At 62.8% G+C, this 26,533-nt stretch overlaps 4 protein-coding genes across 5 annotated transcripts in view; 2 read left to right on the top strand and 2 right to left on the bottom strand.

Annotated features, from left to right (window-relative positions):
* The first annotated feature begins 184 nt into the window (after nt 1–184).
* LOC117887242 lies at nt 185–5,628 on the top strand. The gene is made up of 5 exons (XM_034789600.1): nt 185–324; nt 2,699–2,864; nt 3,016–3,281; nt 3,525–4,034; nt 4,582–5,628. Exons 2-5 carry the CDS (start codon nt 2,849–2,851, stop codon nt 5,020–5,022), a joined length of 1,233 nt encoding a protein of 410 aa, XP_034645491.1. The 5' UTR covers nt 185–324; nt 2,699–2,848; the 3' UTR covers nt 5,023–5,628.
* Nucleotides 5,629–6,628: 1,000 nt separating this feature from the next.
* RPL18 (ribosomal protein L18) lies at nt 6,629–11,615 on the bottom strand. The gene is made up of 7 exons (XM_034789606.1): nt 11,476–11,615; nt 10,505–10,591; nt 10,130–10,237; nt 9,484–9,582; nt 9,219–9,342; nt 7,264–7,333; nt 6,629–6,753 (listed from the first exon to the last, which is right to left on the bottom strand). The coding sequence occupies exons 1-7, from the start codon at nt 11,476–11,478 to the stop codon at nt 6,678–6,680; spliced, it is 567 nt and encodes a 188-aa protein (XP_034645497.1). The 5' UTR covers nt 11,479–11,615; the 3' UTR covers nt 6,629–6,677.
* Nucleotides 11,616–13,807: 2,192 nt separating this feature from the next.
* Nucleotides 13,808–22,887, top strand: SPHK2 (sphingosine kinase 2). 2 transcript variants are annotated; one of them, XM_034789597.1, is made up of 5 exons: nt 13,808–15,104; nt 19,194–19,343; nt 19,514–19,608; nt 19,853–19,968; nt 20,339–22,887. In XM_034789597.1, the coding sequence occupies exons 1-5, from the start codon at nt 14,681–14,683 to the stop codon at nt 21,315–21,317; spliced, it is 1,764 nt and encodes a 587-aa protein (XP_034645488.1). In that variant the 5' UTR covers nt 13,808–14,680; the 3' UTR covers nt 21,318–22,887. The 2 variants fall into 2 exon arrangements, with proteins under 2 accessions (XP_034645488.1, XP_034645489.1); XM_034789598.1 differs by having other exon boundaries at nt 13,809–15,104; nt 20,342–22,887.
* Nucleotides 22,888–23,711: 824 nt separating this feature from the next.
* DBP (D-box binding PAR bZIP transcription factor) overlaps nt 23,712–26,533 on the bottom strand; it is a gene marked incomplete in the record, with an annotated part of 14,235 nt that continues 11,413 nt past the window's right edge. Inside the window, 1 exon segment of the mRNA XM_034789605.1 lies at nt 23,712–25,939. Coding sequence (XP_034645496.1) covers nt 25,724–25,939 — 216 coding nt within the window.

Genomic DNA, 26,533 nt, shown 5'->3' with positions numbered 1-26,533 from the left:
CCCCACCCCCGTGCCCCGCAGCCCCACCCCCCGGTGTCCCCCACTCCCAACCCGCAGGCCCCTCGTCCCAACCAGTCCCCCTGGTGCCCCTTATTCCTGACCCACAGCCTCCCCCAGTGCTCCTCACTCCCAACCTGCAGCCCCCCCCGCCCGGCCGATCCCCCCCGACCCAGCCAGTCGCCCCTCGGTGCCCCTTACTCCCGACCCACAGCCCCCCCCAGCCCGACTGCTGCCCCTCACTCCCGACCTGCAGTCGCCTCTCCGCGCTGGGCAAGAAAATGGACCTGGTAGCGGAACCCAGGAGTCCTGGGTACAAGGGGTCGGGTAGGACTGGCCTATTACCTGACTGTCCCGCCCCCTGAGCATCTCACAGTGTTTGTACCCTCCCGACACCCCCTGTGTGAGAGGCCGGGGCTCGTTATCCCCTCCTATAGAGAGGGAAACCGAGGCACGGAGACCCAGAGGACGCTCCTTTCCCAGGGCCTGTGCCAGGGCCTGCAATAGAAGTTGGGTTCCTCAGGCCCTGGACCAGCACCCACTATTGCCCACCCAGAGAGCCTGAAGAATTGGCTCTATGAGCTGGCAACAGTAGTAGGTTGTTATCCTGTTTCAGCTGGGATGGCTGTGAAGGGAAGGGTGGGGGGAGGTAGGAGGAAATGTGGGATTGTGGGTAAATTCAGGGCTGGAGGAATGGGGAAGTGCAGCTCCCTCGAATATCAGGGTTGGAAGAGACCTCAGGAGGTTCTAGTCCAACCCCCTGTTCAAAACAGGACCAACCCCAACTAAATCATCCCAGCCAGGGCTTTGTCAAGCTGGGCCTTAAAAACCTCTGAGGATGGAGATTCCACCATCTCCCTAGGGAACCCATTCCAGTGCTTCACTACTCTCCTAGTGACATAGTTATTCCTAATATCCAACCTAGACCTCCCCCACTGCAACTTGAGACCATTGCTCCTTGTTCTGTCATCTGCCCCCCCTGAGAACAGCCGAGCTCCATCCTCTTTGGAACCCCCTTTCAGGTAGTTGAAAGCAGCTATCAAATCCCCCCTCATTCTTCTCTTCTGCAGGCTAAACAATCCCAGTTTCCTCAGCCTCTCCTCGTAAGTAATGTGCTCCAGCCCCCTAATCATTTTCATTGCCCTCTGCCGGACTCTCTCCAATTTGTCCACATCCTTTCAGTAGTGGGGGGCCCAAAACTGGACGCAATACTCCAGATGCGGCCTCACTAGTGACAAATAGAGGGGAATAATCACTTCCCTCGATCTGCTGGCAATGCCCCTACTTATACAGCCCAATATGCCATTGGCCTTCTTGGCAACAAGAGCACACTGTTGACTCATATCCAGCTTCTCGTCCACTGTAACCTCTAGGTCCTTTTCTGCAGAACTGCTGCTTAGCCAGTCAGTCCCCAGCCTGTAGCAGTGCATGGGATTCTTCCTTCCTAAGTGCAGGACTCTGCACTCGTCCTTGTTGAACCTCATCAGGTTTCTTTTGGCCCAATCCTCCAATTTGTCTAGGTCCCTCTGTATCCGATCCCTACCCTCCTGCGTATCTACCACGCCTCCCAACTTAGTGTCATCTGCAAACTTGCTGATGGTGCAATTCATCCCATCCTCCAGATCATTAATAAAGATGTGAACAAAACCAGGACCGACCCTTGGGGCACTCTGCTTGATACCGGCTGCCAACTAGACATGGAGCCATTGATCACTACCCATTGAGCCCGACGATCTAGCCAGCTTTCTATCCACCTTATAGTGCATTCATCCAGCCCATACTTCTTTAACTTGCTGGCAAGAATACTGTGGGAGACCGTATCAAAAGCTTTGTTAAAGTCAAGATATATCACGTCCACTGCTTTCCCCATATCCACAGAGCCAGTTATCTAGAAGGCAATCAGGGCATGACTTGCCCTTAGTGAATCTATCCCCCACCGCCCCCAATTTATCCATCCCCGCCCAAGGAGGATCATGAACCCACCCACGTTGTTCCCCGGGGTTCTTTCAACCCAAAGCTCTTGGTAATTTTTACTCAGTGCGAGGTGGTGTCAGGAAATAAATCAGGGGAGACACGGCCATCCGACCGATAGATGGCTGGCACACACAGGACGACACTTAAACTTAAAGCTAAACTTTACTTAATCTCAAGCACTCACACACGTCCGCAACAGGTTAGTAAACCCCCCCCCAACCCTTGATAATTACCAGAGCTGGGTGTGGCTCTCGAATGGCACAGCGTCAGCTTCCGTCCGCCAAATCTTCCATCTGCCAGTGGGGACCCCCGAGATGCGTCCCGAGGGAGCGTCCCTGAAGAAAGCCTCCCGAACCGTCCAACTAACGCAAACTTCCTCCCCTTATTTATACATTAGCACTAGGATGACATGTCACTTAAAGAAAACTTGCTAGGCAAGTGATTTTTAAGAGTCAATCAAGAGGTTTCCTTCTGATCATTATTTTAACCAGATGTGGGGGTTTTTAGAGTGCACGTGCCTTCATGCCCTGATAGACAGATTCCTGTTTTTCTAAAATACAAGTCTCAGCAATTTCAACGTTCTTAGCAGGAAGGGCGGAGGGTGAAGCCGCCCTTTCCATGGTACCCCAAACCCCCTCCCCTCCTGCCTTGGTTAAGCTAAGCCTGCTGACTTGGCTACTGTTAGCAATAAGCCATAGTGATTCGGGCACTTTACTGGTTTGCCAAGATCTCCCCGAACGACGTCTCCGGCGCCCACTACGGGCCGGAGCAGGAAGTGCAGGATGAGGCGCCTGGCAGAGCTCGGAGGGGCACCCGGAGGAACCTGCTGGAGCCCCAAAGAAGGAGAATCCGCCCGGGCTGCCGGCTGCCAGGAGAGATGCCTGAGGACAAAGGTACCGTCCCGCAGAGGGGCAGGACTTTTGGGTTCTCCCCCTGGCTCAGGGAGGGGAGTGGGGTCTAGTGGTTAGAGCAGGGGGGAGAAGGGGCTGGGAGCCAGGACTCCTGGGTTCTCTCCCCCAGTGACCCCGTACCCTTTCCCTGCAGCGGAAGCCCCATCTGGCATCGGGGACCTGGTTCTGGCAGCTGAACTGATGGAGATGGCCGGGGTGTCCCCCTGCTATGCCCAGCACCGGGGCGGGACCCAGCCGGCCGTGCAGCACGACCATGGGGCCTACGGCGTCCCCCAGGAGCCGGCTGCGCTGGGCCGCATGGTGCGGGAGCTGCAGGAGACGGTGCATCGGCAGAACCAGCTGCTGCAGAGCTCGCAGGAGGCCCTGGCCGCCAGCCAGGAGCGCTGCCAGGAGCTGCAGGTGAGGGGCGAGGCACTAGGGGGCGCAGTGCTGCAAGGCAAGGGCATCATTTCCATACCCCACCCCAGAGTCAGCCGCATCCCAGCGCCGGGCGAGGGATCCCCGGATCCCCAGCCCCTGCACCCCACCCCAGATGGGCTGGGCGAGGGGTCCCCGGATCCCCAGCCCCTGCGCCCCACCCCAGATGGGCTGGGCGAGGGGTCCCTGGATACCCAGCCGCGTCTCTGGCTCTGCGTGCCATAGGAGAGGTCGGAGAGCGAGTGCTGGGCGCTGGCGTCGGAGCTGGGCCAGCGGATCGCGGCGCTGGAGGCGGAGAACCGGAACCTGCGGTGCGAGCGGGACCAGCTGGAGAGCCAGACGCAGAGGCTGCGGGAGGAGCTGGAGCGGAGCCGCAGCACGGTGCTACACATCAGCCAGAAGCTGAAGGAGCAGGGCGGCCGGGCCGGGCCGGGCCGGTTCTGCCTGGCCAGCGTCCGGGACGACGGCAAGTGGCTGCGGTTCTACACCGGCTTCGGCAGTGCCCAGCGCCTGGCCGCGTTCCTGGCCTTCCTGACGGAGGGGGAGCCGCAGCGGGGGGCCGAGCCGGGCCCCCCCAGCGCCCTGAGCCCCGAGGACCAGCTCTTCCTGGTGCTGGTGCGGCTGCGGCTGGGGCTGCTCCTGCAGGATCTGGCCTTTCGCTTCCACCTTTCCGAGGCCACCGTCTCCCGCTACTGGCTCGGCTGGACCCAACTCATGGAGACCCGGCTGGCCCAGGTGAGCCCCCACCCTGGGGCCGGCGCCCCCTAGGGGACAGGCCCCATTCCCCGACCCTCTGAGCCAGCCAGTCCCTGCCCTGGGGCCAGATGGGGCTGGCGCCCCCTGGGGGGGACAGGCCACGGGCCCCATTCCCCACCCCCTGAGCCAGCCAGTCCCTGCCCTGGGACCGGATGGGGCTGGCGCCCCCTAGAGAGGAGCAGGGGAGAATCTGTGTGCAGAACAGATTGGTGGGACTGATCCACCCCTCACATGGGGAGGGGGCATTGCTTGGAGGGGTGCCCCCCCCCCAGGGGCAGGGGTTTCCTGGAGGGACTGGTCAGTCCCCCATATGGGGGGAGCATAGTCCCATCTTCACATGGGAAGGGGGTGTGACCTGGAGGGGCTGGTCCCCCACCTGGGGAGGGGTGTGGCCTGGAGGGGCTGGTCCCCCCATCTGGGAAGGGGTGTGGCCTGGAGGGACAGTCCCCCCACCTGGGAAGGGGGAGTGGCCTGGAGCCCCCCCACCTCCCAGCAGGGCCTGACTCTCCCGCCCCCTCTCCCGCAGGTGCCGGTGCGGTGCAGCCCGCGCTACGTGGAGCGGTTCGAGCCGCAGCGGGCGGCGCGGGTTGGGGGCGTCCCACTGGTGGTGCTGGACTGCGCCCAGCTCTGCTTCGAGGGCCGGGGCCGGCGGCTCTACGCCCTGCAGGGCTGCGCCCTGGCCGCCCCCAGCGGCTTCCTGGCCTTCTGCTGCAGCGCCGCCTTGCGGGGCAGGGAGGGCGGGCCGGGGCTGCCCCCCTTCTTGCGGGACGGCCCCGTGGCCCTCAGCGCCCAGCAGGAGGAGGCCAGCCGGCAGGTGCTCAGCCTGGCCAGTCTGGCCGACAAGGCCCTGCGCTTCCGCTTCCTGCGGGGGGTCCAGCCCCCTGCCATGGAGGGCCAGGTGGGGCGGGCCTGGGCCATCTGCTGCTACCTGGCCTGCCTGCTGCATGAGCCCATGGGGCTGGCATAGGCAGGGGGGTCTGCCTCTGCCCCCGGGGGGAGGTGGGCCTTGGGGATTCCCCGTCTCCCCCCATGGCTGGCAGGTGTGGGGCTGGTACAGGGGCCCTGGATTCCCCCCTGCCAGTGACTGGGGGGAAGGGAGATCTGGGGGGCATCCAAGGGGGCTCACTGGGGGTCCTGCTCTCAGCTGTAGCTGATCTATGTGGCAGCCTGGATAGGGCATTTGGCCCCGCAATGCCCCCTCTTGGGGGGGTCCAAACTGGGAGGGGGCTATGGTTGGGGGAGGGGCTGAGCCCTCCCCCTGATTCCAGCCCATGAAGGCAGGAGGATGGGATGGTATCGGGGCGCTGGAGGCAGCTGGTTCCCTCTCATTCCCCCTTCCACACAGGGGCGGGTAAAGCGAGGCACAGAAAGACCATGCTCAGCCCAAGGTGGAGGCAGGGATAGAACCCAGGAGTCCTGGCTCCCGGGACCCCCCCCCCCTTGCTCTAACCACTAGTCCAGACTCCCCTCCTAGAGTCAGGGAGAGAAATGGTGTCAAGTGGTTAGAGCACACTGGGGCTGGGAGCCAGGACTCCTGGGTTCTGTCCTCAGCTTTGCTGCTTCGGTTTCCCACTTTTTCAGCTGCTCCTGTCCCCGGGCTCGAGCCGTTTGGGGGTGCCTGGAGAGGGGAGGCAATTCCCCACCTTTGCCAAACTGGGGGGCTGTAGGGCCACTGGCCCCAACCCTGCTGCTCTCCGTCCAGGTGGGTTCGTGGATTATTTGTAACCTGTCCCTGCTTTTGGCTGGAAATAAACCCTTTGTTCCTGGGAACAGCGGTGAGGAGAGATCCGTGAGCAGGGCCCCCCTCCAATAAGCCACCTGTATTGCAACCTATGCCCCCACAGCCACGGGGAGCAGGAGAAAGCCCTGGGCCCCTCCCTTGAGAGAGCGGGATTGTGGGTTCTCTCTCCCCCAGGCTCTGGGAGGGGCTTTCCATGTCCTGGCCCTAGCTCTCCCGGGGGGATGGCCACTTGCAGCATAAGTGAGACACCTGCTGGGCTCTTCTCTGCCCCACTGACTCCAGCAGAGCCCTGGGGCCAAACAGATCCAGGGGGAAGGGGGGAGAACGACACTGCTCCACACAGCTCACCAGCCCCAAGCAGCCCACAGCCCCCCGGCAGGAGCCTGAGCCCCATTGGAAGGGCAGCTGCCCTCAAAACCTAGCCCTGCCCCCCTCACAGCTGTTGTCTGTGGGAGCGGGAGAGGGGCAAATACAGACACTATTGCAACCTGGGGCGGCCCAGGGGCTACTTATCCAGGGACCCCTCCCCTGGTGCTGAGATGCAGCCCCACGGCAGTGGAGCTGGTTATCCAGGTATTCCTCACCAAGTGCTGAGAGGGGGCATGGCACAGGGGCTGGGTATATGGGGACCCCTCCCATGGTGCTGAGACATGGCCCCTCTGGGGCAAGGGGGGGCTGGGTATATGGGGGTCCCCCCGGGACATGGCCCCTCTGGAATGGGGTGTGGGGGCTGGGTATACGGGGACCCCTCGCCCAGCGCTGGGACGTGACCCCTGTGGGTTAGTGGGGGGGAAGGGCACCACCCCGCAAGTAAGCACAGCAGACACCAGCCCACAGTTCTGACCCATTTATTGGTCACAGGCAGGTGCGGGCCGGCGCCCTTAGTTCTTGTAGGCCCGGCTGGCGCGGCGGCCCCGGGCCCGCTCGAACTTCCGCCCCTTGGAGCGCACGTAGGGCCTGCAGGGAGGGGAGAGAGGGGTTAGCACTGCCCCCCATGCCAGGGATTCCACCCCTCAGCTCAGGCCCAGTTCACAGGCTGCCCCCTGCCCACTCTCCAGGGGTGGAAGGCCCAGGGGGCACCCCCCAGCGAGGTGCCGGGCACATGGCTGGTGCCGGCTCCAGGGGCAGCACAAGGGGAGGTTGTTTTCAGACATGACCCAACGTGTTAGCGGGGCAGGTCACAGGGCTCTAGTGTCTCTGGGAGTCCTGGCTCCCCCTCCCCCCATAGCCGGGGAGAGACCCCAGGAGTCCTGGCTCCGAGCCCCGCAACCACCAGACCCCACTCCCCTCCCTTAGCAAGGGACAGAACCCAGCAGTCCTGACCCCCACAAGAACATGATCCACTCTGGGGATATGCCTCTATTACCCGACCTTCCCCCCAGCCAGGGCTTGTGCTCTGCTCCGCCCAGCTGGGCCAGGCACAAGAAGCGGGACCTGGAGCAGGGGCGGGAGGGGGTTTGCACTCACTTGGTGTGACTGTGGGGGGTGCCAGGGGCCTTGCCAAAGTGCCGGTACACCTCGCGTCCCTTCCTGGGCCCTGTGGGGAGACAGCGTTACACCAAGTGACCCCTCGCATGGGGGCGCAGCCCCCCCCACCCCAACTCCCAGGAAAGGCCCGAAGGGAAGGACGTGGCCTTTGCCTCAGAGAGAGCGCAAGGAGGGCTGCTCCAGCCACCAGCCTACAGGGGCAGCCTGGCCCTATGCAGAGCTCGGAGGCCAGCAACTCCATGTGCCAGGGCACAGCAGTGAGAGCCCCGTTCTTCTGCGCCAGAAGCCCCCCCACAACTGTGCCCAAGGCAACTCCCAGGCCAGGCAGGGTAGAGCTTGACTTTAGGGAGGCTTCTGATACCGTCCCGCAGACCTGATCATGCACAAACTAGGGAAAGCCAACCTAGATGGAGCTACTATAAGGGGGGTGCAGAACTGGTTGGAAAACCATCCCCAGAGAGTAGTGATCAGTGGTTCAGTCAGGCTGGAAGGGCTGAACGAGTGGGGTCCCGCAGGGATCGGTTCTGCTCAATATCTGATTTACATAATGGCATAGAGAGAACACGGATAACGTTTGCGGACGATACCAAGCTGGGAGGAGTTGCAAGCGCTTTGGGGGACAGGATTAAAATTCAAAGTGATCTGGACAAACGGGAGAAATGGTCTGAAGTCAATAGGATGAAATTCAATAAGGACAGGGGACTGGACTCGAACTCTCGAGGTCCTTTCCAGTCCTAGAATCTATGAAATGCAAAGTGCTCCACTTAGGAAGGAACAATCAGTTGCACACATACAATGAATGCATCCGGTGAAGTGGGTTTTAGCCCACGAAAGCTTATGCTCAAATAAATTTGTTAGTCTCTAAGGTGCCACAAGTACTTCTGTTCTTTAAACTGGGAAACGACGGCGGCCTAGGAAGGAGTACGGCAGAAAAGGATCCGGGGGACCACAACAGTGTAACACTGCTGCAAAAAAAGCAAACATCCTTCTGGGATGTATTGGCAGAAGTGTTGTGAGCAAGACACGAGAAGTAATTCTTCCGCTCTACTCCACGGTGATTAGGCCTCAACTGGAGTATTGGGTCCAGTTCTGGGCGCCACATTTCAGGAAAGACGTGGAGAAATTGGAGAAAGTCCAAAGAACGGCAACAAAAATGATTAAAGGTCTCGAAAACATGAGCTATGAGGGAAGACTGAAAACATTGGGTTTGTTTAGTCTGGAGAAGAGACGACTAGACTGGGAGGCGACAGGATAACAGTTTTCAAGTACATAAAAGGTTGTAACAAGGAGGAGGGAGAAAAATTGTTCTTATTAACCTCCGAGGAGAGGACAAGAAGCAATGGGCTTAAATTACAGCAAGGGCAGTTTAGGTTGGACATTAGAAAAAACTTCCTGCCAGGGTGGTTAGGCACTGGAATAAATTGCCCAGGGAGGTTGTGGAATCTCCATCACTGGGGATTTTTAAGGAGCAGGTTGGACAAACACCTGTCAGGGATGGCCTAGATAATCCTTCGTCCTACCATGAGTGCAAGGGGCTGGACTAAATGACCTCTTGAAGTCCCTTCCAGTTCTATAATTCTATGTAGGGCCCCTCACCTGGGGCGGCCAGCTCTGGGGTGGGGCGTGGGGGTTGAGTACACAGGGACCCTATACCCAGTGCTGGGACACAGCCCCTCTGGGGTGGAGCGCAGAGGCTGGGTACACAGGGACCCCTTGCCCGGTGCTGGAACACGGCCCCTCTGGGGTGGGGCAGGTCAATTTCAACAGCACTAACAGTGCAGGCCCCAACACCCCACCCTGTTCAAACTGGCTGCCCGGGGACAGCGCCCCCTGCTGAGCCCCGGCCCTGCAGCCCAGCTGCCCCCCGCTGCCTGTTGCTGGTTGTGTGGGGCAGGGCCAGTGCCTGTCCCAGCAGAGGACGTGGGAGGACTCACCCGAGAGCAGCACGGTGCCCTGGCCCTTAGGGGCTGCCATGGCCAGCTGGTCAAAGGTCATGATCTGACCCCCTGCCTTCAGGATGCGACTGCGGGCTCCTTGGGTCACCCGCAGGGCACAGACCTGCCAGGAGAGACGGGTCAGTGACAGCCCCAGTGCTGGCCCCCAGCCCCCCCCCCCTCCCCCCCCCGGGGCGGGGGGGGGAACCCGGGGGCCCGGGCCCCCCCCCCCCCCCCCCCATTCCCCTCCCAGAACCAGTTTCACCTTCAGCTTGGGGATGTCGTGGATGCGGATGTCGTCGGTGACGGTTCCCACCACCACGGCCGTCTTGTTATCCCGCCCCGGGAGCTTCATCTTGCGGATCTGGGGCAGGAAGGGGGCAGAAGCTCAGTGAGACCCCCCCCGACTCTGGGCAGTGCCCCCTGGGACATGGCCCTCCCCGGACACGCTGTCAGTATCTCCAGGGTACAGGGACTCAGGCAGGAGGAGAACCCAGGAGTCCGGATGTCGAGTCAAATGGAACAGCACAGGGGTCGAGGGACGCAGGTGGGCCCGGCAGGGGCGGCGGGTTGAGGGCCGCGGTTAGGGCCGGCCCGGCAGGAGCCGCGGGTTGAGGGCCGCGGTTAGGGCCGGCCCGGCAGGGGCCGCGGGTTGAGGGCCGCGGTTAGGGCCGGCCCGGCAGGGGCTACGGGGTTGCGGATCGGGCCGGCCCGGCAGGGACTGCGGGACGGGCCAACCTGGCAGGGGCTGTGGGTTGAGGGTAGGGCCAGCCCGGCAGGGGCCGCAGGACGGGGTCGGGGTTGGGCTGGCCTGGCAGGGGCCGTGGGTCGGGGTTTGGGGCCGTGTAGGGCCGTCAGGGGCCGCGGTCGAGGGGCACCAGCAGACCCCCCTCCCCCCGGTCCCTACTTACCATGCGGGAGAGGGAGAGCGGCGGGCGGTTGGTGCGGCTCATGAAGAGGCGTTTCAGGACGACCTTGTTGAAGCGGGAGCTGGTGCGGCGCGCCAGGAAACGGTACAGCTGGGGGGGGACACGGCCGTCAGGGGGAGCGCTTCGCCCCACCACCACCCCGCAGGCACCCAGGGGAAACTGAGGCAGTGAAGGGCTCTACCGGCTGCGCTTGCACAGGTCACATCAGTCAGCGGCAGAGCCAAGCACAGAACCCAGGTGTCCTGGCTCCCAGCCCCCCCTCCCCTTCCCAGAGCCAGGGACAGATCCCAGAAGTCCTCACTCCCCACCCCCCTCCCCCAGCGGAGAGAACCCAGGCGTCCTGGCGGGGGGTGTTACCTTGACCAGCAGGCGCAGGTAGATGTCCTGGCTCTTGGGCTCCGTGCGGCGGACCTTGCGGTCCTTGTTGTGTCGGATATCGACACCCTGGGGGGGGGACAGACACCGTCAGGGCCCCTGCCTCAGTGTCCTCCCCCAGGACTCCCCAAGCTATGGGTCTGAGGGGTGCCCCGATTCTCCCATACACCCAGTACCCCGTAAGTCACCCCATCCCCTGCTGCCGCTACCCCAACAGCCACTGCTCCCAGGCAAATTACAACCCCCCCACCCCAGGGTGCCCACAGTAGCCCCCCCATGCCCTGTCCCCCCAGCTCCTCATGCCCCCCCAGTCCCCAGGTCCTCCCTTCCTCATCCTGCCCCTTACGGGGTGAACCCCCCCAGCCTCCCCCAAACAGCCCACCCACCAGTGCCACCCCTCCTCTCAGACCCTATGCCCCACGGTACCCCCCACACTGGGTGCCCTCTGTATCCTCCCCCGCTGGGTGCTCCCTCCCACTCCAGGTAACCTCCATGCCCTCTGCTCCACAGGTCCCCCCAACCCCCACCCCACTTGGTGCCCCATGTGCCCCCTCACCTCCTCTTATATGACCCCCTTCCCAGCCTCTGCACAAGGTGCCCCCCATACCCTCCCCCAACCCCCACTGGTATCCCCCCACCCCTGTTATGTGCCCCTCGTACCCTCCTCCACCCCCCACCCGGATCCCCCCACCCCTGCTAGGTGCCCCCCACTCTCACATGCCACCCCCCAGACCCCTCCCCTTGCCCGCCCCGCACCAGCTGTCCCCGGGCAGGAGCCCACCCAGCTCCCCGCATGGGCGCGGGGAGGCCCCGGCGATGGAGGCTCCCCGCCCATTCAGGGCGATCCGGCCCCCCGGGGCCCCGCCACGGCCCCCCACAGCCCCGGGCCCGGGCTCGGCGCCCCCCGCCCGGCGGATGGCGGCGGATTCCCCCGCGCCCCCCCCCCGGCTTACCATGGCGGCGGCGGCGGCTCGGCCTGGGAAGGAAGGAGGCGGGGCCGCGCGGGGGCTGATGGGAGCGGGCGCTCCGCTCTATGGCAGCGCGGCGGCAGGCAGAGCCCCGCTGGGGCCAGACGTGCGACGCTCCGGCCGGCGGGCTCGATGGTGCTGGAGGACTCCGAACTATAATAGAGCAGCTGATAGAGTTTATGGAGTCCAGCCAGATCAGTTATCACGGAGATTGGGGCTAGACTAGGCTGGGCCGGGGATACTAGAGCAGAGCAGAATGTGGCTATTGGCGTTAACTAGAGTACATGGTCAATATACATGGTCACTAGACTGGAATAGCGCAGAACAGATCCGAATTTGGGGACTGGACAGACTAGACTAGCCGGACTAGACTAGTTTGGACACTAGACTAGACCACAGTGACTGCGCCTCAGATCCACGGGGAATTCTGACATGTTGCAATTTCGTTTCCTCCCTCAGGTGGAAATCTCACCTGTTTGGGCAAAATAATTCATCCCGAGTGGCTTCTTTTCGGCCTCATGGACACCTTTAAGCCTTTCTATTGTGTTGCCTTATCACGGAGAACATCAAAGTCCAAAGGAAGCGGCCGAAAGGAAACCTTTGGCCCGTATGGAAAGGAAACGTTTTCTGCAGAACGTTTACAAGACATTGACACATGCCTGCGTTTTGATGTTACCAGATATGCATTTTCCAATGGAAAACTTGTTCCATCCGTTCATTTTCAGGTCTCTCTGGTTGCCATTAATACACAATTACTTGTACATTTTAATCTTGGGGGGTAGGAGGAGGGGAAGAATTGGTTACCACACAGATGGAACAAAAAATCTATATACCAATATGGGAGGAATAGACTAGATTAATAGTGTGTGTCTCATTATTAAAAATAATACATAGAGTCTGATTGATGTCTTTAAGTATTAGCACAATGCAAATAATTTGTTGTTTTTTATTACAAATTATTATTTATTAATTCGTTACTTATAATAAACTTAAACCACTGTGGGTGCTTAGATTGTGAGCTCTTGGGCGGCACCGTATTAACACCTGGTATAGGGTTACCATATGTCTGGGTTTTCCCGGACATGTCCGGCTTTTTGGGCCTCAAATCCCTGTCAGGGGGAAAATCCCAAAAAGCTGGACATGTCCGGGAAAATAGGGAGGGAGGGCCCGGCAGTGCGGGGCTGGGGACCGGCATGGTGCTCGACAAGGGCTGGGGCGGTGGGTGTGTGGCCGGGGCCGGCGCGGTGCTCGGCCGGAGCCGGGGCCAGGGGTGCGAGCACTTGGCCGGGGGCCGGCACGGTGCTCGGCCGGGGCCGGGGGCGCAGGCACTTGGCCGGAGCGGTGCTCGGCCAGGGGTGCGGGCACTTGGGCGGGGGCCAGCGCCCCAGGGCCCAAGCCGGGCGGGAGATGCCAGGGCCAGAGCCTCTTGGCCTGAGCCGGCCGGCCGGCCGCCGAAGGGAGCCGCTCGGCCAGAGGGCCCGGACTGGGCCGCGCTGCACCCCGCCCCAGCCCCAGCTTACCTGCTGCCTCCCTGTTTCAGGCTTCCCGCGAACATTTGATTCGCAGGAAGCAGGGGAAGGGGAGGAGCAGGGAGCGGAGCGTTCAGGGGAGGGGGCAGAGTTGGGGGGGCTGGGGGCGGAGTTGGGGCGGGGCCAGGGCCCCATGGAGAGTCCTCCTTTTTAAAAATTAAAATATGGTAACCCTAACCTGGCAGAAATAATAATGTACAGCCCCTAGCGCAATGTGGTCCTGGGCCGTGATTGGAGCTCCTAGGTGCTACCGTAATACCCCTAATAACTGATGTACAGCTCCTAGCACAATGGGAGTAGCTCTGCATTTCCCCTACTAAATATGGCCGCCATCTGCATTAGCTGTTATGGAGGGAGAAGCAATTTTCTTTGCCCACATCCAAGATGGCCGTAATGCCCATTTGATTTCTATGGGAGGGCTGGGAATAAAGGCAGGGCCTAGTTCCCAGAACAAAGATGGCCGCCCCACTGCGTCGGTTCATAGAGGGAGGAAACGATCTCCCTTGCCCACACTCAAAAGGGCCGCCACATCCCATTGAATCGCAGGGAGGAGGGTGGAGCCAGACCTTTCCGCCCACAACAAAGATGGCCGCCACAGGGGCTTTCGGAAGGAGGGCGAAGCCGGCGGGGCTGGTGCTGCCCACCACAAAGGTGGCCGCCGCCTGGTCCGGGAGTAGGAGTGGAGGTGGAGGGTGGGTGTCGAGCGCCCTGATTGGTGAGACTGGAAGGGCAGCTCTGTGATTGGCTGGAGCCAGCCACGCCTCCCCATTTATGGGGCCGGCTAGTGCTTGCTGGAAGCACTTCCTGGAGAGAGGGAGGGAGGCAGGTCCAGGGGCAGAGGGGCCAGAGGGAAGGGGGGCGAGGGACGAAGAGGGGGGCGAGGGGAAGCACCTGCTGCCGGGGGCAGGCGATGGTGGCAGGTGTCAGCCCTGTGGGGGGGCCCATTTCCCAGCCCCCCTGCCCTAGAGCGTGGGGCCAGGCTGCTCCCCGCCTGCGTCCCTAGCTGGGGGGGTCTGGATCGGTTCCAACCCCCCCGTTTCCCCGGGCCCCATTGCGGGCCGGTGGGAGGGGGGTGGTGGAAAGAAACTTTCTAAGTGTCTTTAAAAATCCTAGTGGCTCCTGGCTCCCTCCTGCCTAGCCGGGCCCCCCTTCCCCGCCAGGCGAAGTCAGACATCGGGGAGGGGGGAGAGGGCTGGACCCAACTCAGCTCCCCCCTCCCCGCTAGGCCCCTTGGGAGGGGAAAGGCTAAAGCCGGCTTCTGGATCCCTGCGGGCCCATCCCCCTGCTGAGCCGCTTAGTCAGGCCGGTTCTCATTCCTCGGCTGCTTGAGATTCCCCAAGATTCCTGCCCCGGGGCGCTCCCCTCGGGGATGGGGCGTCTTGGGGTGTGACGATCTCACCGGAGTCTGGGTGGGCCAAAGGCAGCAGAACAGACTTAGGGGTTGGGTCTGGACACTTCTCCTAGCGGGGTTAGTTGTTCCCTGGCCTGCCGGCCCGGTGCTGATCCACCCCCCCTGCCCAGGAGTGGGCCATATCCTAGTGGCGGTTTGGGCGGGGTGGGGTGGGGAACTGGGGGAGAGTGGATGGGGCTGGAAGGACCCACCCGAGGTGCGGCTTGAGCCTGCTGGGGAAGGCTGGGTGGGCCACGGCACCGCCGGGAAGATGAGCCTCGTCCTGGGCCCATACGGCGAGGGTGCCGAGACGCTGCTTCACGGGGAGTTTGGGGCTTACCCCTCCAAGGGCTCCCGCTACGCCCTCAGCCTGACCCAGACGGCGCTGCACATCCAGCGGCTGGTGCCCAAGCCGGAGACGGACCAGCGCACCGTGGTGCCCCTGGCCGAGGTGGTGGGCTGCCACACGCTGCGCAGCCGGGCGCCAGCCGACCGGGCGGCGTATTTCTCGGTCTACGCCTACCCGCTGAAGAAGAGGAAGGTGGCGGTGGGGTCGGGGCGCGGGCGACAGAGGGCGGCACGGACCTTCCAGGTGGATGGGGCCGACGACTACGAGAAGAACCAAGCGGTGGCGGAGAAATGGGCGGCTGCCATCAAGTGCCTGGTGCTGGGTATCCCCATCTCCAGTGACACAGGTAAGGCCGTCGCTGTGCCGTCTGCCCTGCTCCCTTCTCGGAATTGGGGTGAGAACCCAGTAGTCCTGGCTCCCAGCAGCCCCCACCTCTAACCACTAGACCCCACTCCCCTCCCAGAGCTGGGGATAGAACCCAGGTGTCCTGGCTCCCAGAACCCAAGACAAAGTTCTGTCCGGTTCGACCCGCCGTAACAATAATAAAACAGATGCTGTTGTGGAGACCCAGAGATGTTTCCACCTGGGGCCTGGAGATGGGACGTCAGCCCCCCTCGGACGTTTCACTGCCCTGGCCCTGAATGTGTGCCCGGGATAGGGGGTTGCAGCCAGCGATGGCTCCGTGATCTCAGCTGCTGGAGAGCCCCAAAACCAGACCCGGTGAAGAGGGGACCCCTGCCCCACCTGCCCCCTCTAGCTTTGCCTGCCACGCTGAGCCGCCCTTGGTGGGTTTTACAGGCACAGGATGGGGGCCCGGACGCCTTGGTTCTCTCCCTGGCCCTGGAAGGAGAGGGGGAGTCTGGCAGGTGGGATGGGGAGCTGGGATCAGGATGCCTGGTTCTCTCCCCGGTCCTGGGAGAGGGGTCCAGCCCCTAGAGTATGGGGCAGCTGGGAGGCAGGCTATCTGGATTGTGTGTGCCCGCAGATGGGGCTGGGGAACCAGTACCCGGTGGTGCCTGGCATGCTTGGGGCCCGGATGGCAACGCCTCGGTTCAGGGAACTTGCAGGCCGGGTGCGGCCCTGTCCTTTCCTTGTCCCGGGCGGGAATCCAGGGGCCGGGCTGGGCTGGGCTCCTTTGTCTTCCACAGCGTGGCCAAAGGTCAATGGATTGTCTTGAAGGTGGGGCTGTCGGATTCCTTGTCCTCCATCCCCTAGGCTCCCCTTGGGGGCCCCATCTCTCCCCCACACACACTTGGTCTAACCCCTCCCACATCAGGGCCTCTCAAGGAGCCTCCCAAACCCTGGGGGGGCAGGATCCCTCCTGAAGGGACTGGGAGTTGCCTTCGGCACTGGCTCCCCACCTCTCTGCACCTGCTGAGGGATGGGGGGTGCTGAAGGCGGGGCTGGTTGGGGGGCAGATGCCATGGTGGCATGGGGGTTGGCTCCAGGGGGTGCCTAGGGACAGGGTGGGGGGGCTCTGGCAGGGGTGTGCATGGGTGCATTGGAGGTGCATGAGTGGGGCACGCTGGGCAGAGGGTGTATTGGGGGGGTATCAGCGCTGCCTCTCTGGGCTGGGGACCCTGCAGAACCTGCCCCACTATCAGCCCGGGGTTTAAAGTGCAGCCGTCTCCGCCTGGTACGATAACCGGGGAACTTTTGACTTGGAGTGAGGAGCATCCACCCCCCTCCAACCACTTGATTACATGCCCCTCCCAGAGCCAAGGTTAGAACCCAGGAATCCTGGCTCCTGCTCCCGCTCTAACCACTAGACCCTGCTACCCTCCCAGAGCCAGGGTTAGAACCCAGGAGTCCTGGCTCCAAGCCCCCCCCCTCCTGCTCTAACCACTAGACCCTGCTCCCCTCCCAGAGCTGGGAATAGAACCCAGGAGTCCTGGTTCCCTGCTGTAACCACTATACCCCACTCCCCTCCCAGAGCCAGGGAGAGAACCCAAGAGTCCTGGCTCCCAGGCCCCAGTGGGCAGGCACTAGGAAATGGATGAGTGTTTGCGTGCCCCAGCGTTCCTTCTGCAGTGTGTGGTGGTGGTTCTGGGTTAATCTTTCCTCCCCGCACATCCTCCGGGCTCACTTATCTACTTCCCTCACCCTGCTGGACAGGGCGCTCTCCCCTGGCAGTCTGGGCTGGGCCCTAGGGGGGCGCTATGCAGCCTGGAGTGGGGTGGGGGGCTCAGTAAAGGGCCTTCTTCCTATGCCTCCGTGCCAGGCGAGGGGTCCATGTATAACCAGCCCCCACGTCCCACCCTCCTGCCACTGTCACGCTGGCTCAGAAGCTCAGGGCGGATCAGTCTAATATTGTCCTGGGTTCCTCATTACATGACCCGACTGTCGCAGCTTGGCCGCCTGGCTGGCCGTTCGCTGCACCGCCTGGCCGTGTTCGGCCTGGCATCCTTCAGCGATTGGTGCCTCGCTCTGCATCCGCCACCTGCATCCGCACCTGCATCCGCGGGGGGGGTTTGCTCTCTGGCTCGTTCCTCCCGAAGAACGGACCGGAGACGTGTCAATCCCGTGTGATCAGGGCGCTCGACAGCTGGAGTTCACCATCCTTTTTCTCCGTCCCCTTGGTCGCGAACGTGATCGCCTGGTTCTAGGCTTGGAATCTCTCCATAGATTCTTTTCCGAAGCCGGATCGGGAGCGCTGAGCTGTCGTGCCATCCGGAGCTGTGCAGGACTATGGCCAGGAGCTGCTATCGGTGTCTATCTGTAACTCGGAAGAGCAAAGGATGGCTCTTCCCTGCTGTGGGATTTTTCTTGGCTCTCTGATTTCCTCAGCATCTCCATTTGCTTGCGATCAAAATGACTGAAATCCCGCGGCGGTGAATCGTGGCCTGTTGTTTTCTACTGGATCTCCTTTCCAACGTCCAAGATCAAATCCTCCGTCGAATTCTTCCATCATGGCTGCCACGCGGTGGCCGAGAAGGTCGTTGGTCTTTGATCCCATGCGCTCTGAACGCAAAGCCGTTGTCTCTGTAAGTCATTTCTGCGATGAGCCGGCCTGGGCTGGCCTCCAGGGCAAGTCACGGCTGCATGAGGTGACCTCGACTCTGGTTGGGGTCGAAGGCGATTGTAAATCCCGTCGGACGCGACGGAGACCTCTGCTCCTGGGCCAGTTGTCAAGTCTTGCCACGAATATTCACTTTCGCTCTTCAGCCTCTTTGGCATCACACGTGATCGGTCCCAGAACGACGTCTCATCTGGATTGTCTGGAATACGAGTCCCCGCTCAGACCGCGTGGGTGCGGCAAACTGCTGCAAAATGTCCATACTTCATGCATTTATGAAAGCGTGCACCTTCGGCTGGGCGTGCGTCGTCTCTTGGGATACGAATGTTCCCCAACTTGTGCATTTAGGCTGTCAGGCTTTGGCGTTTGGAGTTTGACCCTTTCGCCTGGGAGATCTCGCTCCTTGCCTCCGAGGTTTCATGGCAACAGCTTGTTGTCCTCCTACCGTGTCCAAACACTTCTAAGCTGGTTTCTGGTTTTTCAGGTTTGGCCAGCTGCCCTCCGCATTGCTGGGGCTTGCTGTTTGAACAGGGTTAAGTCTGGCTTTAATTGCAACTGCCCTGCAAGGTTTTTATTCGTGCACCCAACGCCCAGCCTGGCTCTGGTGTTTTCGTGTTGCCAGCCAATGCGTGCCGAGCTCTTCTGAAACCGGCAGCCTTTTTCCCCCTGTTCCTTGAGCTCTCTGCTGGACACCTGCTGTTCCATAAGCCACGGTTCTCCGCAGTATAAAGCAGGCACCAAAAATTGGCAGCAGCCTGGTCTTGTCAGCCTAGCGACAGGCTTCGGGGAAGTGAAAGCGTGTACCCATTTTGCTCGGAGCGGAACTGAAGGAGCACCCTGCAGATTGTCCCTCTCCTTGGGGAGCTTTGCCAGTGGGTGGGCTAGCGAAGCTGAGCGATTCAGGGGCTTTGAGGCGAGACCGGGTGATTGGAGCCTGTGGGGGGGTGGGGGGTGCTTCCATGTCTTCCCTCTGGCTTGCTCTTGGCAGCCCGGAGCGTGCACCTTGTGTACAGGAAGTGGCAGGGCTGCTAACACGGCAGGCGTCTGTATCAGATCTGGCCGGAGTACAGGGCTTCCCTCACCCGGCTGGGCCCTCCATCAGCCTTTAATGTGCTGCCGGGGGGAAGGGCAGGGACGGCTGAGATTAGCTCCAGTGAGGTGTGTGGTGCCCACGGGGATCTGGTGGCTCAACAGTTCAGCATTCCATTACAATTCCTGTACTCCCCGCGCCCCACCCCAGAGGCAGCCGCATCTCAGCACCAGGCGAGGGGTCCCTGTGTAACCGGCCTCAGAGGGGCCACGTCTCAGCACTGGGCAAGGGCTCCCTGTATACCCAGCCCCCGCGCCTCACCCCAGAGGCAGCTGCATCTCCGCGCCAGGCAGGGTTCCCCTGACCTGCTCTCCCCACTCTCCTTTCAGACATCGCTCCCAGCCTCCTGCCACGCCCACGCCGGCTGCTGCTGCTGCTGAACCCGTTTGGGGGCAGGGGCCTGGCCCTCCAGTGGTGCCAGACCCACGTGCTGCCCATGATCACGGAGGCGGACATCAGCTTCAACTTGATCCAGACAGGTGACAGGGGACCGGGGGCGGGCGGGGGAGAGAGAGAAGGGCCTGTGGGGCAGGGCGATGGGCTGGGGAGGGGGGGAAGGGGCTGGGGGGCAGGGCGAGGGGAGGGCCTGAGGGGCAGGGGGCAGGGCGACGGGCTGTCTGATACCCCGTCTCTTTCCTCCTGCTCCCAGAGAGGCCAAACCACGCCCGGGAGCTGGTGAAGGGCATCAACCTGGCAGAATGGGATGGGATCATCGCCATCTCGGGGGATGGGCTCCTATATGAGGTAATGCCCCGCCCCTTCCCCGGCCATAACATCCCTGGCACCCTCCCTTGCTGTAGGTCTGACCCTGCTCCCCTCACGGAGCCAGGGAAAGAACCCAGGAGTCCTGACTCCCAGGCCCCCCCTGCTCTCACCACTAGCCTCCACTCCCTTCCCAGAGCTGTGGAGAGAACCCAGGAGTCCTGGCTCCCAGCCCCACCTACTCTAACCACTAGATCCCACAGCGGTTCACCTTTGTGCCGGGCAGGTTCTCAACGGGCTGATGGAGCGCCCCGACTGGGAGCAGGCGATCAAGATGCCGGTTGGGATTTTACCGAGTGGTTCGGGGAACGCCTTGGCCGGAGCCATCAACTGTAATGCCGGGTAAGGGCAGCGCTAGTGGGAGTGTGGGGGGGGACGGGGGGCCCGGATGCCTGGGTTCTCTCTCTCTCTTTGAGAAGAGAAGGGGGTCTAGTGGGGGGGCAGGGTCTGAGAGGATTTCCGGGTTCTATACCCGGCTCAGGAAGGGGAGTTGGGGCTGGGCGGGTGCATGGGGAGCAAATGGGGGTTGTGGAGGGTGGGGAGAGGCCCTCCCCTATCCCACACCTCCTGCCCAACCTGCTCTCCCCATGTGTCCTCCTGGGAGCTGGGGCGAGCAGCTCCCCCTGCAGCAAGGGGCAGCGGGGTCGGGGGGGTGGTTTGCCAGGGGGCTGCACCCCCTGGCTGGTCGGCTCACCCCAATCCTGCCCCCCAGCAGGCTGGAGCAGGTGCTAGGCCTGGAGCTGCTTCTGAACTGTGCACTGCTGCTGTGCCATGCGGCTGTGGCCCCGCTGGACCTGGTGGCCGTCACCACGGCCTCGGGCGCCCGCTGCTTCTCCTGCCTCAGCGTGGCCTGGGGCTTCGTCTCGGACGTGGACATCGAGAGCGAGAAGTACCGGCACATGGGCGCCGCCCGCTTCACGCTGGGCACTCTGGTGCGCCTGGCCTCCATGCACACCTACCGCGGGCGCCTCTCCTACCTGCCCGCCGCCGACGCCACCGCCCACCGGCCCATCTCCCGCAGCATCACCGTGGCCCCCAACGGCCGCCTGCCCCTGCAGCGCCTGCCCTTGCACCGTGCCCTGTCCGACATGGGGCTGTGTGAGGAGCGCCACGCTTTCCAGGGGGCTGAGCCAGCTCCCACGCCCTGCCCCTCGCCCGGCTCCCCGCCCCCCTCCTCCGCCTCCGTCCTGCCCCCGCCCAGCTTCTCCTTCGAGCCCAGGCCGAGGGAGCTGCCAGCCGGCGGGGCGGGTGAGGCCCAGGTGGGCGGCCCCCCGGACGAGCTGTTGGTGCCACTGGGGCAGCCGGTGCCCGGCTCCTGGGTGACGGTGGAGGACGACTTTGTGCTGGTGCTGGCCATCTACCAGAGCCACCTGGGGGCCGACCTCTTCGCCGCCCCCTTCGCCCGCTTCGACGACGGGCTCATCCACCTCTGCTTCATCAAAGCCGGCATCTCCCGCGCCGCCCTGGTCCGCCTCTTCTTGGCCATGGAGAAGGGCAGCCACTTCGAGCAGGAGTGCCCCCATCTCGTCCATGTGCCCGTCCGGGCCTTCCGCCTGGAGCCCCTCACCCGCAAGGGCATCCTGACCGTGGACGGTGAGCGGGTGGAATACGGCCCCATCCAGGGCCAGGTGCACCGGGCCCTCGCCAGACTTATCACCGGCGTCAACCGCTTCAAGATTGCCACCGGCTGATGCCCCCGGCTGGGCGCGGAGAGAGGGGCCCCAGTCCCCTCTCCGGCTGGCTTGTTTCAGGGGGTAGCCAGAAACGGCTGGAAGGGGACGTGCTGCCCTCCCTCCTGGCGGCAGGGGGCGCAGCGGGGACCAAGCCGCGCTGCCCCTGCCCGGCTCCCGCCTAAAGCTGTTTATTTATTGCTTTGATCCTGGCATCACCCACTGAGTGAATGTAACGCAGGGGCGTGCCCCCCTGTGGGAGGGGAGGGGGTGTTTCTCACCATGTGGGGGTCACAGGCGAGAAAGGAAAGGGGGGATGGGCTACGTGAGGTGCTACGTGGGGCCCTTTTTCACCTCTACCCCATCCCGCGTCCGGGGGGCGCTAGGGAGTTGGAACCAGGCCCGTTCCCATTGCCTGCCACTAGGGGGGAGGCTCTGCCCATGGCGGGAGCCATGGGGCTGGTGCCTCCGGCCACTGGGGGGAGTGGGAGGGGTTGGCAGGCGTCCAAGCAGGCGCTGCTGTACCCCATGTCTCCCCCTAGGGGCCTGCTAGGGAGCTGCCCTCGCATGCATGCCAGGTGTGCAGCCTTGTCTCCCCCTAGGGGCTGGAGGCAGGGCTGCAGGCAAGCCGCTCCCATTACACGCGGGCTGGGGGTGGGGAAGTGGCTTTGCAGACCAGTTGCTGATCTCTGCGGTGCGGTCATTCTGGCTGCCCGCCCCTGCTCTAACCACTAGCGCCCCCTCCCCCCGGAGCCAGGCTAGAACCAGGAGTCCTGGCTCCCAGACCCCACCCCACCCCCGCTCTAACCACTAGACCCCGCTCCCCTACATGAGCCGCAGGTAAAATTTTTGGAGGGGAGTGGGGTCTAGTGGGGGTGGGAGCCAGGACTCCTGGGGTCTTTTCCTGACTCTGGGAGGGGAGTGGAGCCTAGTGGTGGGCAAGTATGTGCCTCAGTTTCCCTCTGTCCCAGAGGCTGGCAGGCTGGCCCCCCCTCCGATGGCCGTGTGCCAGGTGCACCAGAGCCCGGTGGGAAGGGGCAGGGCCCGGCAAAGGATGCAGGCTGGAGATTTCTTTGCACTAAAACCTCTGTGTTGTGTGAGTGGGGACGGCCAGCGTCGTGTGCTGTGGGGGGACGACAATGTCTGTCTGTCCTGTGTGTCCTACTAGTTGCTGCTATTAACAGCCTCCCCCCCCCCCCCCCGCCAAAAAAAAAAACTTTGATGTGAGCAAGAAACTAGAATGAGCTGAAAGTGATCAGCCCCCCCCTGCCCTGTCCCCCCCCGGGCCCGCTCAGCCCCCACCGGCCCATGTATCCCAGTATCTGACCTTTTCCCCCATCAGCTCTGTGAACCCATTTACCCTGCTGTCCAGCAATGCACGGGGAGGAGTAGCTCTGACTTCCCCCACAATGCAGAGGGAGGCAGTTTCTCATCCTCCTCCCCCCCCCCCAGGTGCCTTGCTAAGGGGGGGTGCTGGCATCAGGCCCTCTGTGTTAACCCTGCGTGTGCCGCGGCCGCCCTCGCTTTTCCTACGTCTCGTCCGTGTGTCGAAGTGATTTAGACCTATGCAATAAAGAGCATGAGGCCTCTGGCCCGCGCCCTTCATTCAGTTGCTGGGCTGAGCAAGCAGGGGCTGCGGGTTGGGAGTGAGGGGCACCTGGCAGAGCTGGGAGGGAGCCCAGGGCTGGGCTGGCAGGGGCTGCGGGTTGGGAGTGAGGGGCACCGGCAGAGCTGGGGGGGGGGGGGGCCAAGGCCGGGGCTAGCGGGGGGCTGTGGGCCAGGAATGAGGCGCATTGGACAAACTGGGAGGTTGGGAGTCCAGTGCTCTGGAGCCCCCATTAGTTGAAGGGGGGGGACTTTTGTGCGTTGCAAAGCTGGAGGTGAAATGAAGGTGCATTGCTGGGTTTGACCACGACGGGGCAGCACACCACAAGTGTCAGGTGAAAATAAACAAGGCCCCATCACCTACTGGGGAATGTTCTTCTTTCTACTGGGGAATGGTGTCTTTCCCCTCTAGGGGGCGCTGGCCCTGGTCCGGCCCCAGGGCAGGGACTGGCTGGCTGGAGGTAGGGAATGGGGCCCAGGCCCTTTTCCCCTCTAGCAGGTGCTGGCCCCCAGGTGGGGACTGGGGAGCTCCGCCCTGGCCCCCAAGCCAGCTGGGGTGTCTGTGTGCTGCTGTAACACAGAACTGTGCTGATATATATTAGGGCCTGCGGTAATAAAACCCACTGGCGACCCATCCCCACAAGGCAGGGGCGGGGTGTTAAACCCAGGGACTGATCCTCCCCCAACCCACCCCTGCCACAAACACATCATACACCCTCCCCCCAGCAGGCAGATATACACCCCCCCGACCCCCTCCAGCTGGGGTGCACCCTCCCACCCCTTATTCAAAAAACACTCCCACCACCGCTCTCTCTGTTCATCGCTTTCTCGGCTCTTTTATTGCCCTGGTACAATTGGCACCAGCCGGCGGAAGCGGCCGGCCGCCCTTCTGCATTCCTCAGTGAGCATTCGGAAAGGAAACAAAATAAACCAAGAACCTCCCCTTGACCAGGCATTGACAACCGAGCCCCGGACCTCGGACCCTCCCCCTTATATATTTTTTTTCTTTCTGTATGAAATAAGTCTCCTTCCCCTCCATAAAAATATAAAACACCGTCATCCGATCCCGCGCCGGCCTGGGATCGCTGCGGCCGGGCGGTTGTCCTCGCCCCACGCAGCTCCCGCGCTGCTCTGGAATAGTTATTCCGCCCCAACTGAGCTGCAGTGGCCGTGTGTGTCTGTCTGTCCCCCCCCCCCCCCAAAAATAGATCCACACGCTGCCTTTGTCTGTCCGTCCGTCCAGCCCTGCTGCCACGGGCGGAGCTGGCTGGGCCGGGTCGCTGTCTTCTCCCCAAAATGGTCTAGCTCCGTCGCGCGGCCTCGCCCGCTCCCCGAGAAAAGCAGCCCGCGGGCGAGGATCTGGCGCGCCGGTAAACGCCTGGGGTCCATGGGGCGGCGCCTGGGGCCCCGGCTTCGTAAAAACACCCGAAACGACAGAAAACCCCTGGAAAATCCTAACCGGCTAGATGGAGCGGAAGGGGCGGGGGCCGGACAGCCCGGCCGCACTTAACAAAATATAGAGCGAATCATTAGAATAATAATAATAATACTTAAGAAGAACTCTCCCCTCCCCCCACCACCCTGCTCTGAGCCCCTGTGCAAACCCGTGGAGTGTTCCGGCGGGGACGCACCGCGCGCCCCCCCTGCCAGCAACACCGGCGCGTCAAAAGTGGTCAGAGTGCAAAGGGTTAAAGGATAAGGACTGGGAGCCAGGACTCCTGGGTTCTATCCCCGGCTCTGGGCGGGGAGTGGGGTCCGGTAGTTAGAACAGTGGAGAGCTGGGAGTCAGGACTCCTGGGTTCTATCCCTGCCCTAGGAGGTCAGAGGTCTTCCCCCCCACACTCTAACCACTTGACCCCACTCCCCTCCCACAGCTGGGGAGAGAACCCAGGAGTCCTGAGATTCCAACCCCCCAGCAACGTTACTGGCCTTGCTTGCTCTGAAATCCGATGGTTGAGAAGCAGTTTGAAGCAAGAAGAATGGAGGGGGAGTGGGGGGCACCAGGGTGAAGGACCCCCAGGCCCTGGGGCACCGTAGGACTGTGCCAAACCCAGCCCAGCCCCCTCACCCAGTCCCTGGCTGTGACTGATAGAAGCCACAGGTGTCTATTACAACTCGCCGCCAGCAGGTGATGCACAAGAGCTGGCAAAGTAACAGCCCTTGGTCTCTTTTCCAGCAGGGGGGTTGGGAGTCAGGACTCCTGGGTTCTACCCTCAGCTCTGGGAGGCCAGAGCACCCTCCTCTAATCACTAGCCCCCACTTCCCTCCCAGAGCCAGGGAGAGAACCCAGGAGTCCTGGCTCCCAGCCCCCTCTGCTCTAACCTACTAGACCCCACTCCCCTCCCAGAGTGGGGGAGAGAACCCAGGAGTCCTGGCTCCCAGCCCCTCCCCCCATCAGATAACCCTGCCACCGATTGGCTCTGTGGCTCCCACCTCTTCCATTCAGTGGGGCGGGGCGTATGTGTGCACGCCCACCCAAACCCCCGCTTAGTCCTGCTGCAGGGCTGGGGGGGGGGCCGCATCACCAGTTCAGACCCCCCCCCCACTCCGGCCCGCACCCCGGGAAAGAGTCAGCCTGGCTCCCCACTTCCACCCGGGAAGGGGGAGCAGGGTCCAGTTCCAAGCCAATGTCTCTCCTTGTTCCTGGTCCTGGACTGTCACCTCCATCCGCTGGAGCCAGCTAGAGCCCAGGTGCCCCCGCAGGGGGGGAGCCCAGGAGCGGGGGAAGGGGGAAAGAGGGCGCCCCCTGGCTGCGGGGAAGCAGCCCCCCCCCGCCGTCCGCGGGGGGGGCGGGGTGTGTAGCGGTGCAGGCGGCCGGCGTCCTACAAGGCGCCGTGCTGAGACTCGTACTTGGTGAGGATGGTGCGGTAGCGGGAGAGCTCCTGACGGATGCTGGCCACCTCCTGCCGCAGGACGGCGTTCTCCTTCTCCAGGAAGGCGGCCCGCACCGTGATCTGGTTCTCCTTGAGCCGCCGGGCGTCCCGTGAGCGCTTGGCCGCCTCGTTGTTCTTGTAGCGCCGGTTCCAGTACTTCTCATCCTGGGGGGAGGGGGGGGAATCCATGGGGCAGAGGGAGAGAAAATGAATGAGAAAGAGACTTGAGAGGAGCCGGTGCTCCCTAGAGGGGAAAGGCCCCATGCCCCATTCCCCACCCCCCTGAGCCAACCAGTCCCTGCCCTCGGGCCGGATGGGAGCCGGCGCCCCCTAGAAGGGAATGGTCCTATGCCCCATTCCCCACCCCCCTGAGCCAACCAGTCCCTGCCCTGGGGCTGGATGGGAGCTGGCGCCCCCTAGAGGGGACAGGCCCCGGGCCCCATTCCCCACCCCCCTGAGCCAGCCAGTCCCTGCCCTGGGGCTGGATGGGAGCCAGCGCCCCCTAGAGGGGAGAGGCCCCGTGCCCCATTCCCCAACCCCCTGAGCCAACCAGTCCCTGCCCTGGGGCTGGATGGGAGCCAGCGCCCCCTAGAGGGGAGAGGCCCCGTGCCCCATTCCCCAACCCCCTGAGCCAACCAGTCCCTGCCCTGGGGCTGGATGGGAGCCAGCGCCCCCTAGAGGGGAGAGGCCCCGTGCCCCATTCCCCAACCCCCTGAGCCAACCAGTCCCTGCCCTGGGGCTGGATGGGAGCCAGCGCCC

Source organism: Trachemys scripta, chromosome 14 (genome assembly GCF_013100865.1).
Source record: "Trachemys scripta elegans isolate TJP31775 chromosome 14, CAS_Tse_1.0, whole genome shotgun sequence".
NCBI lineage: Eukaryota > Metazoa > Chordata > Testudines > Emydidae > Trachemys > Trachemys scripta.
This window is presented reverse-complemented; position numbering and strand designations above follow the sequence as displayed.